The following is a 16,688-nucleotide window of genomic DNA, read 5'->3' as shown; positions in this document are numbered from 1 at the left end:
GAATATACGTTAGTGTGTCAGGTTTTGTGGATTTTTTTGCAAAAAAAGAGTTCTTTTACTAAACTTAGTTTTTAAACAAAACTATAAGCTTGCACAGTAATTCCTACCTTTCTCCTCCCTTCCTAAAACACCAGCAATTAAGCACTTAGATGATGGTGATCCTTAGTGGAGGGAAGACATTTATTCATCTTATATGGAGCACACTGTAGCAAAAAAGGTAAGTTATACCTATAAATTGCTACCTTATGGAACAGACACTAAACACGCAGTTGTTGCTTCTTGACCAGGCGACTTTCATACTGATCCAAATGGAATTTTACCCTGATTAATAACTTGCCAGATTCACTCACGGGCAAGTTTAGGCAGCACGGAGTCAAAGGAGAGAATGAGGAATGTAATATTCTGGCATAAAAACAAGTGCTTCTTAAAGGCAAAGTATCTTTAACTATAATATTGAACTTTAATTAAATTTAGAATTCTTTTTTTTTTTTTAATTGGCTACTTAAACCTGTGATATTTAGAAACCCTCCTCTCCATTTTTCTCCTGAAGGTATTACTGTTTTCTTAGGTGGTTTTACTTCTTTTTTCATGTGCAGTGACAAAAACAATTATATGGAACTTTTGGTCAAAAAGCAATAATAATAATAATAATAAAAAGTAATTTAATAAGTAATGTATTTTTTCAGCATTATAACCACCAGTTTCACTAATGGATTATATGGTTGCTTTCAGACCACAGCATAATAGGTATCACTGGATTAGGATTTAAATTAGTATCTACATATTTAAAATAGTAAAAAAACATTATGTGCACATACACCCAGAATATCTCCAGAGCACAGAAAGATGTAGTCGATCAAAGACAGGTTAAAGTTTGCACATGCTCACTGTCACTTCTTAAATGCTCGGGTATCCTTCAGTGTGCTCTGATTTATGTGGACTGTGACAGATAACGAGTTATCAAAAGTACCATTTGGCTCCAAAAATTAGTTACTAAGCTCCCATCCATGGGATCAATCTACAGTGGTCTCATCCTTACATGGTTAGGTAGATGAATATTTTTGTTATGAAATCAATACCCAAAGTCTCCACGCCACAGGAGGCAACAAGGACCCCACAACCAGCCTGGTTTGAAGAACGTGCTCTTCTTCCCTCTGTTTTCCTGCACAGTAAGTTGGGGAGCAGAAGGAATGAGGCAGTGTACAGACATGAATTGTCACACCACCTCCATTAACAGATTATGCTGAAGCATTTGTTAACTGTAACATTCAAGTACGTTTTATTAAGAGTTATAAAATATATACAATCTTACAATACAGCGCATTTCACACACAGGTTGTAACACCTCATTGGTATCACGACAGCACTGAATAGATGATGCACTTCCTATCAAAACAGCTAGGAAAACCCCAAACTATTCTATTTCAGATTACAATCTCTTTCAATGCCCCACTGCTTAAGGCAATATTTCTTCTACCTGAGTTGATTTTGTTAATTTCACAATGTTTTGAATCTCCATGGTGGGGGCTCAGAGAGGAGTGATTGTGCACATTTTTCAAAATACAGAACTAGCAAGAAAAATGTTGGTAGTCACTGTGTAAACCTTGCATTAAAAATATGTAAAAGAAAAAATCTGGTACTTACAAAACCGAATACAGCCTATTCAAGATAAAAATCTTGAATCTAAAGTGAGATCAAGTAAAAAACCAGCACTTCATTTCATAATGTACTTCACTTTCACCATACTTGAAAGTCATGCAAAAAATGATGCCTGTTTCTTCATGCTTACACCACTGTTATGTCACCAATCTTGTGTGCGATGTCATACTATAAAAAGAAAGAATATCATTAATCTATATTAACAAGAGGCTAGATACTGTAATATACAGTAATTAAATGCATGATTCAGATCATAGCCCAAGTTATGGTCATTCAGGTTCCAGTTTATATCAGTGTCTTGAAGAAAACCAGTGCAGTGGTGTAGAAAATCAACTTTTATCAGTGAACTTGAAATGACTAAGTTTAACTTCACAGCAATTTTTCAGTATCTTCACATAGGTTATTTGAAAATCCTTGTGGATTTCCCTGTGCATACCTACTGCAATCCATTTTTAAAGGATCTGTCAAAATACACTTAGATGTCTCTTTCTTTAATTTCATACCAGTAACTTGAATTATCAACCACACATTACTGTTGTTTACTGCCATAAACACCGAGTTTTCTCAGTGAATCCAGTGAATCATCCCAATCTGCATACTTCCTTGTTTCACCATTTCATTAGAAGTCAGTTCTATTTCTTTTTTGCACAAAGATAATAAAAAACCCAATTCTTTCCAGTTATAGTTCTTTACATCAGTTCTGTATTCTTTGATCTCATATTCCAAGACTGATACTGTAAGAATTTTTGCTACCACTCCATGCTGCAAACCCCCCTTTTCTATATGCTGCCTGTACTCAAACTCTGCTGACAGTCAACAACATTAAATTTCCAAGCATGATACTCTAACAGAAAATAACTCTTCCTAATTAATAATCCACAAATGTATATGGATATATTGCATTTACTAGAAACGATTCATTTTCTTACTCCACCATTTCAGCTTATTACAGGCTTTTGTATCATTACACCAGTCCTCACAGATGTTTACATCTTGCCGCAATGCCACAATGGTTTCTCTGTAAGACCAGTAATTAAAAAAACTGACTCAGGCTACCTCTGAAAGACTTTCTTCCTTGCAACCTGTCACATTGCAATTAGAATTATACATCAAATAAGACCTTCTAGTTGCACGTGACACTAAAAATAATTGAGTACCTTCAGAAAACCTTGCTTGGAAGCGTAACTCAAATCAATACCATGTTTGGTATGTACAATACTGTTTGGTATTAAATCATCACATTTGCCTTCTTTCTATTTAAAGCTATTATCTAGCATAAGAAGCTGTTTTATAGCTTCATTCGGGCTGTTGTTTATGAACTTATGCTTATTTGGGACTGAACACTGAGGCGAGAAGCATCCCTTCTGTCTGTGCTCCTGCCTTTGCACCATGGCTAACACAACACTCCTACTTCCCACCTTCTGCATTAATAGCTCTGGAACAGATAACTAGTTAATAATTAGTAAACATATGCCTTCCAAATAAAGATTAATCTGCCCCCACACAGTTCATCTTATCCCACTCTATTGGAAAAGCCCAAAGAAACAGAGCTTTCACATTCCAAAATATTTATAGATTGAGTTATTCCCAGGGATAAGGCAGGTGTGCAAGTAGAGGCTCACGTAACGATGGCTCTCCATTAAGCATGTCCTGTTCACCCCCTTTCATGAACGAGTCAAGAGACAACACATCCTGCTTATGAAGAAAAAAGTCTGCTACATGACGCAGAGAGACGAGCTGTGATGGGGTGAGAGGTTTTGATCCGCAGTTGTTTGGAAAAGCCAAAGTTTTTAAAAATCAGATGCTTCAATGAGCTAGAAGGACAAAAGGGAACAAATACATTATCTGTTCTCCTTTGCCTGCACTGTCCTGATGCTTTCAGTCTTGATTTTCTTCTTCTTTCCTTCTCAGCTAAGTAAATCTCTAGCAATAAAAAGAAAAGAAGAATGCAGTCTGGCAAGTGAACCCTAGCATGCAGCTAGAGGTTATTCATGCAGCTGTGATATAGCACAAAAAACAGCAAACCTACCCACCACTGTTGTAACTTATAAACAAGATGTGGTAACTCTTTTGGATGTTGCAAGGAAAAATACTAATTAATGAGAAACTGCTGTCTGCCCAGGTACTTGCAATCAAAAACTTACTATGTTTAAGCTGGAAAAACACTGCCCTACTATTATTTTTACTACAACTTGAAACACTCAGGTAGCGCTGGAAGTACTGACAGGACAGAATTATAAACCATCGAGCAGCAGGGGACACAGACGATCACAGACAGTCTGGCTGAGATAACCATCTTTAAACACATGTATTTGAAAGTTTTCTAAGATGATTAAAGAAGTGAAAATAAGCACTAGATGGGCAGCTGGTGAAGACTGAAAACACTCATCAAGGCTGGCTTTAAAAAAATGACAGTGTGATGGGAAACTCTAGTTCCAGAAGCTCCTAAAAGTCAACAGAACTAGCCCCGTTCTAACAGATGTGAAAGCCAAGGAATAAAGAGATGTCAACATTTAACAACAACAACAAAAAACCCACCCAAAACCTCCTACAGCTAAGTCATGACAGAGCCAGGACATCAAGCCTAATCCTCCACTTTGTCCATCAGACTCCCTTAACTTGGGATTCTTTTATTATTGTTATTATTGCAAGTGCTTCTGTTAGTCACATCAAGCATTAAGGATGCCCAAACTTCCTCGTGTGTTCAGCAAAACTGCCCCCCCCATGTACAAACCATAAAGCCAGCAGCAAGTTAACTAGTTCATATGGCTAGCACAAACATGAGATGTTGTCAGGATAAAATTCACATGTGCAATATAATGACCCAATTTTCACTGTCAGTTGGATACCCACTCACAGCACTGATTAAAACCCTAGCTTGCTCAGGTAACAGCAGGGGCAGCGAAATTATGCTAATTCAGGCCACAAAAAGGACTGTTGAGCATAAAGGTTCTTACACTCCTTCCAGCTCTTTCATCTTGGAATAAAGGATTTTAGTGGGTTGTCTGAGATTCCTGCCTGCCCACCCAGTTCATGCACTAGTAAAAAAAAAAAATCACGTTAATATGCATATATCATATTTAAATAATACACCTAAAATACTTCAAGTAGCAACATAACCTTGATTTTAAAAACATGTGATTGATGTTCAGAACTTTGATGCCTTTCAAATATGCAAGTTGAGCATGATCAGAACTGTATGTTATCTGCACAAGAATCACAATTTTCATTGTCTTGCTCCCAAAGGAAAACCAACAGATACAATTATAATGTGTCTGAGGAATTTTTTGTTCCTGAATGAGCGGCAAATGAAGAAACATCACTGGTGACCTTAACTTCAGTGTGAAGGAAACTGACATTTTAATGGCTAACTGACATTTTAATGGTTCATGTCCATACTAGACAATCAGGCTTCAGTTACACTTTTTTTTTGGGATTGGTTTGGGGGTTTTTTTGGTAAATAAAAGGGATGTAGAAGTATGCATTTCCAGCCTAGCAGTAGTGTGTAAAGGTATAGTAGCGTTTCTCACAAAACTGTTAAAACCTACCAAGAACTACATTCATACCTCAGCTGTACATTACCTTTAATGATCTTCATGCAATTTACAGCTTTTTGTCAGAGCTTTACAACATAAAATGTCTTAATTGACACAGATTACAATAACCATTTTCTCACCTAAATTATTTTCCCGAGTAAGCAATAAGAAAATAACTTTCCAGTACCTAAGGAGGTTATTTTGCTTTCTGCTGGAAAATGTAACACCTCTTACAAGTCGCTGCAAACCACCAGCGAAGCCCTACTGTCATGTTTAGCTGCAGAGGGGCAGGGATGAGGGCTGCCAAAGCATCAGCCGCGAGAGGGCGTTCAGTGTTCCCAAACACACACTTTCTTTCAATAAAAAGCACTCATATTTAGCCATGTTTATTCCCAAGTGGGCTGGAGACGGTATGAGAGACCACAGTCTCTTTTGCATCTTAAATGGGGATAAAAAGTCATTAAATAGGTTACCTAAAGAGGTCACCTGAACCACAACTGAAGTCTCCAAGACTTCAAACAAGAGAAAAAAATAATACAATTCCTAAGCAATTTCATATTGAATTACAGAATGAATAAAAGGACAAAACCAGGGCAAGACCGAAAAGTTCATTTCAAGTTGTGCCCTTTTAGTAAGCTCTAATTTTTCTTGTGTGCCAACAAGAAACAGGGAAGAATACTGCAAGCTGTATTTTGTATTTTACAGCTCACAGCTGAGATGATCTCTTTCTGGTCTTGACAGTTACAGGATTGGAAGTGACATGGAAGGGCATTTTATTTATCTGGATAAGAAGTTCAGTGCTAGCAGCCACAACATAAGCTTTTTGACATGTTCCACAAACCACCAGCTGTGCCCCAGAGTTAGCACCTTTTTTACCAGTCACAATCCAGTAGTTTTATGTATTGCCACCAGTTGCCTTTTTTTCTGGTCTATGTTTCCCTTTCTCAGTTTCCTTCCCACCTGAGCTATTCTACTGGTAAATGGAATTTTAAGTAGTAATTTTATCTTGATTTCCTACAGCTAAGTAAGGCATAGCACAAGTGTTTTGACTTCGGCAAGTGGTTTCTTAGAAACACCTCCCACTCAGATGACTAGTGAGTCATCTGTGAATTGCTGCTGGTGATGGTTGCAGTCAGAAACCTTAAACACCGAGAATGGACGCATCGCTGCACACTTTTAACTTCTGTGAAATCTGACTAATCCTGACTGCTGTTTCACAAGTAAATATTACCAAGCAATATGAAGCAGCACGGGAGATTCAGTTTTCTGTGTGGGATAATAGCTTCACTTACAAATCACGGAGCAGGCTAAGTCATAAGCTATGAAAAGGTGTTACTTCACTTGTACAGCAGCAACTGGCCACATCAAACAAAATCTCAAGTTTCTTTTCTATTCGCACAGAATGTAATTTGCAAAATTGACATAATTGGAAGCTATTACACTAATGGTACTAAATCACTTTTACAGCTCTTTACCATCTGATTTAATATTCCTTGATACCACATTCTGAATGAGTTGCTACCTAACCTGAGTGACCACTGCGCCCCTGGAAGAAGCCATGCTGTCACCATTTGCCCTGTCTGGGGTGTTCAGGAGTCTCTAGTCTACAGTTTCTTCTGACTGGGTCTTTAAACATTATTCATAGTAATAATAGGACCAAAAGCGTCACATGCAGAAATTATGCACGGTAGGAAGAGTACAAGTACTCCGCAATTTAAGTAATGAAAATATGCTGGCTATATAAGCAACTCTAGATGCAAAAAGGTTTTGCAGGCTGTTTGCAAACCCCTAAATCAGATGCTGCTGGAAACCAGAGTAGGGAAAGGCTCCAAGAAGATGGACTTCCATTTGTGCTTCCAGAATTCAGATGCCTCCTACAAAAGTCGCCTCAAACTGACCAGACTCGCCACTTTCCCTCTCCCCATTTCGCAATTAGGAAAAATGCTCCGGGAAAAGAGTCCAATACCCTTCAGGTTCAGCACTCAACTTCTGTCCTGCCTGCCTGCAGCTCTCAGAACCATAGCATCCGGCCCTGAGAAGCGGGACAACTGTCATCACATCACACAGCTTTCTGCGCTTCCCAGCGGACATGCTGCCCCCAGAGGTTTTTCCCTGAAGAAAAAAATTAAGATTACTGAAGGTAAAATGATGTGCTTTCAGATGTTAACATCTAATATTGCCATGTTTTAAAATCGTTACATAATCAAGTTGTATAACCATTAACATGCTTAACTTCTTTATAAAGCTGCTCCCCTCCAGCCACTTAGCTCTCCTGGCTTCATACAAGGTTCCTGTATGAGTTGCACAACTTTCTTGATGTTTCCTGAATAATATGGTAGAATTGTCCTTCATCCGTTTCTTTTCTAGATAGCATTGACCAAAGAAATTTCAGTGACTGTGCTAATCCACTAAACAGCAGCAGCTGCTGCCACTACATGCTATTAACTTTGCATATTCAAAGCAACCTCCAGTACTCAACAGCTGAAAGCTGAAGCCTTCAAAATGCCAACTTATGAGGGTGACACTAACACTGGCTTATAACAATGTGAAAATCAAAGAATCCTTAAAAGATCCCCATTTTCAGAAACCTGACTTTGAACAGCAGTCAGAAGCAGGGACAACGCAATCCTCCAGGCCACTTTTCTGCCAGAGTGGTTATTTTATAAAATTAAAGGTTCATATTCTCCTGATAGCTGAGCCTGTCATATTCTGTAAAGAGCCTAAAGCAAGTTAGAAAAGCAACAGAACCATCATAACTGAAGTGCACATATTATTTGTACATTGAGATGCAAGTCTTAAGACAACATCTGAAGATGTGAGCAATCACCTAGAGTCATCCCACAAGTGAAAGGTAATTTTAGAACAAGACTTGAAAAGGTAGGCAACATTCCTAGCTTCTTTCACGCTACTCTTGCTTTTGCTCCTTGATCAGCTATTTTCTTCATGAACTTTTTTGGTTTTGTTTTTTTTGGATTTTACACACAAGAAAGCCAGGCTAAGTTGCTGTTATTAACTGTTTTCTGAAACAGTCTAACAATTAATTGCCTATCAGCCTTATCAGAGCTTGAAAGAACCCAAGCATCTGAGACGTAAATTCGAAACAGTAAGCTTAAAGTACACAAAGATGTTCCGAGAGAAAAACAAAACAAAACCAAAACAGCAAGACAGAGCTTTAAAGAAACTTTATCCAATGCATTATCTAATATATATGTAAGGACCACAAAGGTTTTGTGTAACAGCCACATGATCAGTGCGCTCTGTTCTTTCAGGACGGTCTCAAATAGCACTTAGCTGCTTTGCTGGAATTCCCACAGACAAGCTGGAGGCAGTCAGCTCCTCTGATTCACAGTCATCTCCAAATAGAAGACCTCTGGCAGCTGAGGCATGCAAGCGCCATCTGTGACAGAACTGCCACCATTGGAAAGGACTGAAGCCCTGAACTTAAGTCTTGATGTTAATGTTAAAGGTGTAGAAAGGTTTCTTAGAGCTCTACAAATACCATATTCGTATCAGCCAAAAAGATCCATGCTGGATTAGCCTGAAGACCTGAACTCCTGGGTTCTCAGAGGAGTCATCAGTGGAAGACCTGCTAATTTTGTGCAAGACAATTGAAGCCAGGCTTGGCCAACAGCTTCTGTGTTGGGCGACAAATCTGGCAATTTGGGTACTTTGTCTTAGTGCAGGAATTAATGGCTAAAAATTGATAACTATTTTGTGAAAACTTGCATGACTGCTTATTGCTGCTTCAGAGCTCTGACTCCACAAACTAGCAGAGAATACTTGAAAACATGCAAGAAAGCACTTGGGAGCTGCTAGGCATGTTCAACACTGATCTTTAGGAAAGCATCTGATTTACATCCTAGTTTTGCTAAATTGTCTGTGTTTTTATTGCATGAAACAAATATGAACCTTCATTTTTTGTATTTATGCACAAGTCTTAATCTGAAATGGGAAAAATTCCCAAAGGTTTTCCCACCAGGACACCATATGCTTATGCACAACATATCAAACAGGTTTTTTATATATACGTAAAGTTACTGAAACATCTGGCATGGCTCAGGTACACATTAACATATGAAGATAGGCACATACTATAATATATAAAGATATGCAGACCTTATGAACAAATGTAAGCTAATTAGGCCTCCAACGATATAAATAAAATACACGCCAATAATGCAAACACAGAGCCGTAAGAGCCCATAGAATCAAAAAATAGCTTGGAAGGGACCTTCAAAGGTCATCTAGTCCACCATACTGTTTCCTAAAACTAAGTATGTGCCCAAACATGACACTGGAGAAACTGCATTCATCTTAACATAAAACTACAAGGACAGTAGTCAAGTGGTTTGCAAGGCCAAGGGAAGGACCGTAGACCAGTCAACTTCATCCGAACCAAAAAAAGATGCATACTAGTTGACTATAAAACCAAGTATTTTATTAACATGCTCTGAGTGCTGCAAACCTGCCTGTTCGAATTTTAAAAGACAAGAATTTATCAGTGTCAGGAATTTTTTGTTCTACATAAAATAAAGAGGGATAAACTTTAAAGTTCCTTTCCAGCCTTATGTTTTGGAATAACTGTTGAGATCACTCTGGCATGTTTTTAAAACTGATCACTACGTTTGTAGATCTACAGTTAGAAACCACAAATAAGTGCATGTTTTAAAACATATGAAGTTTTACTTCCCTTAGAATTTAAGAGGGGGGCAAGAAATAAAATTATTAATGCCAGTGTGGTATACACAGCCATATTTATTAGATTACCTCCAATTACATCAAAAGAAAGCTAAAGCCATACACAAGTGCTGCTTTAAAATAAAGACAGACTACTGTTTTCTCCAACAGTTTTATTTCAAAAAGTACACAAGTCTGTCATGGAACTACAGCGTTTTAAAATCTTGCATTTTGTTTTTACAAATTCACTCACAACACTTGTATTTCAAAATCCCATTCCCCCAAAAGTGTGAATATAAAACCTCATACTAAAATTCACATCAATATTCAAGTCCATGCTTTGTGCATGAGAAGTGTAATGTAACATCATAACATTTTGGATTCCAGGAAATATTTATTATTGCTCCGATCTCAATTGAGCTGTGCCTCAATGCTAGAGCACCGATAACCAAAGGGTCCCACAAAGCACCTATCAAGTGTGTAAAACAAGGTTTAAGTGAAACAAATAGCATTATGTCTTCAGACTGGAACAAAGATCTAAAGTGATCCAGAATATACACTGTTAAGAACAAAACCAAAAGCTTATCACAGAAGCCAGTAATATACAATATTCAACATTACAGAAAAACTTGCAATTAAGAAGTCTTACTTGTACTATTAAGCAGGAAGCATACACCTAATATGAATGCGACTATCAGAGCTGATAAAGATGTATGCATTGTACATTTCTTTTGAGAGTCACGGTTTACCCCTCCAACAAGGCATTTCTGTGCACTACAGTTTTGGAGGAAGTATTCTTTTTTAGGTAAGGAAGTTTCACACAAATTTCTTTAAATATCCATTTCAGAAAGTTTATGAAAATGCTTGTAATGTATGGACAAGTGTTACGTAACCTCTACAGTATTACAAGTCTAACACTTTATTCACACCACGCTAAAATCAAGGGGTTTCTTCTCTCTCTATATATAGTAGTCCTCAACAGGCAAGTTTACAGTCATGACATTAACTAGAGGTTTTTTGAGCTCACTGAGTATTTACATAATGGTACTGCTCCCCCCCTGCCTTTTTTTTTTTTAATATATAAAATGAGACATTAAAAATGCCACCTTCTAACTGGTATATCAGCTGCCATTACTTCCTAAAAGGTTTCTGTTAGCAAAGTTGTCTAAGATCGGACACCTCACGTATTTAACCAGATCATCTCCTACATAGCTAGAAATCACTGCTAAACTATAGTAGCTACTTTTGAGAATCAAAGTCCAGTGCAAGTGAACAATCTACTGAGGAAAGAAGGAATTTACAATAGTAGTATAATGTTTTCATAGTACTGTTGTACCCATTCCAAAAGGCATGACAATAGCAACTTGAGGCAAAGTTTACCCCAAGTCAGAGGTTCTTTATTTCAGATAAGGACTATGTCAGATTCTATTTATCTTATTTTCCATGCAATTACATAAATAGACAGACACTGTCAAAGCTGCTAAGCCTAACAGCCAGGCTCTGAGGGCACATCATGCTGTCCTCTGGTTCTGTCCATTTATTATTTTGTACAAGCTGACAGAGCATTAAGCATGTGTAAACTCTGCTCTGTATGCTTTAACAAAATAGATTTCTGTTCTTGAGTGTCCTAGGGCTTACCTGACTAAGTACAGGGTCTCAGGCCAAACAAACAAACAAAGAAAAAAACCCCAAAACAAACAAACAAACAAAGAAAAAAAACAACCAACAACAAAAAATACCCACCCCAAAACTAAAAGCTAACAAACATAGCACACAACTCACACATAATTTCACTTATGTCCACAGATGGCTAAGAACCAAATTCAGTAGGTTTGTTGCCTGGTTGCTTAGGTTTATAGCTATCTCTCAGTCTGTGATTCAGTTTAGTTTTGTACTCAACTTGTATTATTATAACTATATCCTTTTAATTAAGGAAGGCCTTAGTTTCAAGGTAAACAATCAGTGTACGGTTAAAATCTTGGAAGTCTCTTCTATCACAATAATTAAATGCAAGAAGATGCCTCCTCACCCATTGTTCCTCATAAGCATATGTTTGGCACGGTTACTAAACCTATTATTTACCACACAAGTAAAAGTCAGTCATCCATCTTATTGGTACAACAATCGAATAGTTTTCAAGAACATGAACACTTAGATCGTAATTAGCAACTGGAGGAGTAACTGACGTTTTGAAATACAGACCAATACAGAGAGAGACACTGAAGTCACATCCGAAAATAGGCATGAAGAGGTATTAAAGTACATAAGAATCGAGAAATCAGATCACAGTGTCATGTTTTAAGAACTGTACCATCATCTAAGCACCTGTTCAAACAATAAGTTTAGGCACCAGAAATTTCATAAAAACTGAAGTTACAATCAGGCAAAGTTTATTGACAAGGCACACATGAAAGATAAAAAGTCTGATCTCTAACAGTATCAGTTTACAATCTAAAAAAGTCCCAAATGTGTAAAACTGTAAAAGTCTAGAATACTTAATAGCCATTTAAGTTTCTAAATTCAGTATGAAGGGTATATTCTTTACATTAATAGTGCCAGCCAAAAATTGTGCATCTAACTACAGATAGGACAAACATTTAGTAGTAAGCTGTAGAATTCACAGATCTATAAGCAGCTACAAAAAAAGCAGACACTAAACCTAAGTCTGGGGAAATGTTTTCTCTCACACTGTTGCTACACACAAATAAGCCTAACATCTTTCAACAGGCTATTCAAATTTCCTTCATCAACATCAGTGCCACACACTATACACTTTTAGAGTTTTCTAAAATTCCTTGCAGTTTAACATCTATAGCCAGAATTAGCCAACGGGACTTCACCACCACTAACTCTAGCCCTCAGCACATGATGAAGAAGAATGTAGAAAATAGGAAAGAAAAAAAAAAAATCCACAAAGATTCAAACTGCACTTAACTTTAAATTCAGCTTCCACATGAATGTAATATCAGTCATCAGCAGCTATCAGAAGTCCTTAAGTATGTGTAAGATAAGCAATTGTTCTGTTCCTCCCGTAATGCTTTAAGTTTGCAAAATTGGGAAGAAGGGGTTTTAATCTTGAAACACGAAATTTGCATCAACAATTCTGGATAACTATTTCCTCTCAGATTCTGGCTGCATGAAACTGCTGCTCTTGAAATCTAAATATCTGTTCATAATATTTAGGGCTCTTGAGGAGGCAAGGAGAAACAAGCTTTTTAACTCCTTCCAAATTCATACTGCAAGATGTTAGAATCTTAAGTAAAGGCTAACTACTGCTTACATGTGTATGAGAAAGATGTTTCCACAGTGATGTTGGAAGAAAGAGGATAGTTATCAAATACCGGTTACTTAACAGCTTTCATTAAAAACCCATGGAGCCTCTAGGTAATCGGTTTGGAAAAAAATGTAAGAGCACTGCCTTAGAATCTAAACAGGCTTTGGAAAATGCAAGGTACAATTAACTTAAGACCTGCATAAAGATACATATTCACTCTTACTGTGAGACTAACATTTGATCTATAGATTTTAAAGCTTAGATACCAAGAACAAGAACCTGATAGGACCTCTTGCATCAGATAATCATAGAATCAGAGTGGTTTGGGTTGGAAAAGACCTTAAAGATCATCTAGTTCCAACCCACCTGCCATGGGCAGGTTCCACTAGACCAAGCTGCTCAAAGCCCCATCCAACCTGGCCTTGAACACATCCAGGGATCCACAACTTCTTTGGGCAACCTGTTCTAGTGTCTCACCACCCTTACAGTAAAGAATTTCTTCCTAATATCTAATCTAAATAGACAGACACATAGATGACGTAAGTATTAAGTTATCTGACATGACTAGAACTAGTTATTACAGAAAAATTCATGTTTCAAAGAGCTTGCAAGGTCTCTTGTCACATTCCACTCACTGAAAATTCTAAATTGAGAATACTCATTAAATTAATTGAACCAAATAACTGGCAGCCCCTGAAAAAAGCGCTCAAGAAGTGCTCCAAACAAACATTACCAGATTAAAGAACTGCATAAATACTCAGTTTGAACAGAATTCAAAGTCATCCTCAATATCTCAGCCCCCTGCCACAGACATCAGACAGTGGCCAAGTTCAAATATTTCCGTTATTCCAAAATTGAGGATAAAGTTTCAGGAACTCTGAGAAACTTCATGATCTACATATGAAATGCTTTTGTTACTTCTCACTTGTGCCTCACTGTTAAATATTCAGAACTGCCCACTAGCTGACAGTGTCTCTTCAGCGACCTACCAGAGGTCCAAATATCTTCAGTGTCCGGTATTTATTTAGGAATCGCAATGTTTTTAGCAAATAGTTCAACTGTCATATACTAATAAGTTTAAAATTAAAAATTAGAATTGGTGGCTTTTCAAACTAACTTGTTCATTTTCTTCAAGGAAAATTGCATGTCATCATTTAAATGAGGGATGGAACACAGTAGTTTTCTCTAATACTTCCAATGAACATTTAAAAAACAGCATTTAAATTAATAATATTTTATACTATGGACCCGTCTTTGCTTTGTGCTGGAATCATCACAGGGACAGCTCCCATTCTACTTAAATTAGGTGCAGCTACCTTTGAAGGTGCAAAGGCTGGGTTTTGACCAGGAGGACGTTCAAAGTCTTCACTTGGAACTTGGCTATATGGTGTTTTGGTATATCCTTCCATATTTGAGGGAGACATTGAACCCAGAGAAGAACGATTGCTGCCTATGTAGCTGCGGGCTGTTGAACTGCGACTTTTTGGAGGTGGAACATCTTCTCTGAAATAGACAAAAAGCCAGTTGCAGAACAAGAGTTCAGTCACCATTATTATCCTGGAGTTTACAAAACGCATTTTCTGTTTGTTTCTTTCTATTCTGACACAATAGCCAAAAGAGGCTCACATATTCAAGGGTTTATTGTTTGTTTTTTTAAATCAAGTATTCATTGCCTTTAAAATCTTTACTGATGAAAGAGATGATTACCTACACCATACTCAAAACGAAAAGTTCTCTGACAAGCTGTTAGTATGTTAGTAAACTTTCCAGGTGAAGACAGAAATCTCAACTGTTAAGTAACTTATTTGCAGAAATACACACTTAAAAATTAATCTTCAAATAATACTGCTCAGAAACTAGAAATGTCATTACCTGATCTCATGATGTACTTCTTTCTCATATTTCTTCTCTCTCTGTTTCTTACAGCAACAGAAGACAAGAAAAGCCAGTATAAAAAGACCCAGCAGAGTTCCTATAATAGCTCCAACAATTACACCAGCTGTATTTATAGCTAGAACAGATAACAATACTCTTTGTTAAGTGTCAAATATATATGACCAACTTCTATCCTCTTAACATTAAAAGCAGTGTATTTCCACATGCTCTATTTTAATAGCATATCACTGAATCGTAGAGAGTATGCTTCAATCACATGCATTTAAAAAAATAATAAGAATTCTGCATAAAAAGCAACGTTTTGGGAAATAAAGACTTGAAGTGGCAACCATCAGTTACACAACAGGGTTGTTTTTTCAACCTTTTAGGAGTTTAGAGAAACAAGATTATTCAGCTTTCATAAACAAAACCATTACACAGCAAACACTTACGAGGGGTGACATTCAGCTCAATGGAACATTCATCCGTGCCAACTCTGTTTGAGGCAACGCAACTGTATGTACCAGAATAGGCTTGAGAGGCATTTTTCAAGAGAAGTTCTCCTGAATTTTTATCTATAAACAATGAAAGATAGAGGTTAACCATTTCCCAAAGTTTAATTCCATATTAAACACTACAAAATTATTAATCCAGCAGATAGATGAAATCCTAACTAAAAATGCTGTACTAAAAATATCCAAGTAAAAACAAAAACCTATTGTGCTGCAAAATACTATTATTTGTAAGTCTTTTACCTTGCTGGAAATTTATTCCACAGCATTTGACTTAATATTAAACCTACGGGCTAATTGCTCTGACAATGAATAGGAACAGATGCTTAAACTGGCCAATTTTCTCATTCTATAATAGAATTCTAAAATACAAAATACTAACTGCATCACAGAAGTACCTCTTCTTTCTCTATATACTGATTCTACACAACCAGCTCAGATGCCTGCAGAACACATGCTTAACATGAGCTGGATCTAACCTGAGACTGCACTCCACTAGGTGACCAAGTAAGTTTGTCTATGGGTAGGAGACAATCAGTGAAAACAAAGAGTATTTCCCCAGGGCTTTCAAAGCCATTGCCAGATTCTACTTCAGCTGAGTCTCATGCTTTAGTTGCCAACAGATTTGCCATCAGCACTGTGAGAAGTTACATCACAGGAACAAAGCACCACACAAATACTTGGCTCTTCCTGCTGAACAAGTTAGGTAGTGTCTAGGTCCCTGTTCAGTGTCCCCAAACCTACATTCACAAGCCCAAAACAAACACTGTTTTATGAGTTAGTGCCACTTTTGCATATTTCCTTACTCATTCTTGTCCAGCACTGATACCATCAATTGATTTTTTCGTTACAATAAGAAAAATACGTGATGTGGATAAATCAAACTGAAGCCACATCTGAATTTCCTGATGCATAAATCACACAGGGATAGGGGACCCTTATGAGGAAGGGCCACACAACTTCTTATTCTCTCTCCTATCCACTTTGGCTACTCTTAGACACGTGATACCACTTCATCCTGTATGTCCAACACAACAGGAGTTAAAGTATGTCTATTTGTAAGAAGATTCTTAAACAGTTTAATTTGCAAGGAAACCCCACCATCTCCAGGCTTAAGGTTTTCACAATTACAAAGAAGATCAAAAATAACTGGCA

General features: G+C 37.3%; 1 protein-coding gene across 6 annotated transcripts in view; it reads right to left on the bottom strand.

The window, feature by feature from the left end:
* Nucleotides 1–1,410: 1,410 nt before the first annotated feature.
* The window catches only part of CXADR (CXADR Ig-like cell adhesion molecule), a 35,388-nt gene continuing 20,110 nt past the window's right edge, over nucleotides 1,411–16,688 (bottom strand). For 3 of the 6 annotated variants that reach the window (XM_030476234.1, XM_030476236.1, XM_030476238.1), the window contains exons 5-7: nucleotides 15,474–15,596; nucleotides 15,019–15,157; nucleotides 9,933–14,649 (exon numbers count right to left, since the gene is read on the bottom strand). In XM_030476234.1, the coding sequence (XP_030332094.1) occupies nucleotides 14,382–14,649; nucleotides 15,019–15,157; nucleotides 15,474–15,596 (530 nt within the window). In that variant the 3' untranslated portion in view covers nucleotides 9,933–14,381. Of the gene's footprint in view, nucleotides 1,828–9,932; nucleotides 14,650–15,018; nucleotides 15,158–15,473; nucleotides 15,597–16,688 lie in introns of those variants that run through there. The other 3 variants (XM_030476235.1, XM_030476240.1, XM_030476239.1) reach the window with 2 other exon arrangements.

The sequence above is a fragment of the Strigops habroptila genome, chromosome 2, assembly GCF_004027225.2.
Source record: "Strigops habroptila isolate Jane chromosome 2, bStrHab1.2.pri, whole genome shotgun sequence".
NCBI lineage: Eukaryota > Metazoa > Chordata > Aves > Psittaciformes > Psittacidae > Strigops > Strigops habroptila.
Note: the sequence above shows the minus strand (reverse complement) of the source record. Positions and strands in the feature narration are given on the sequence as shown.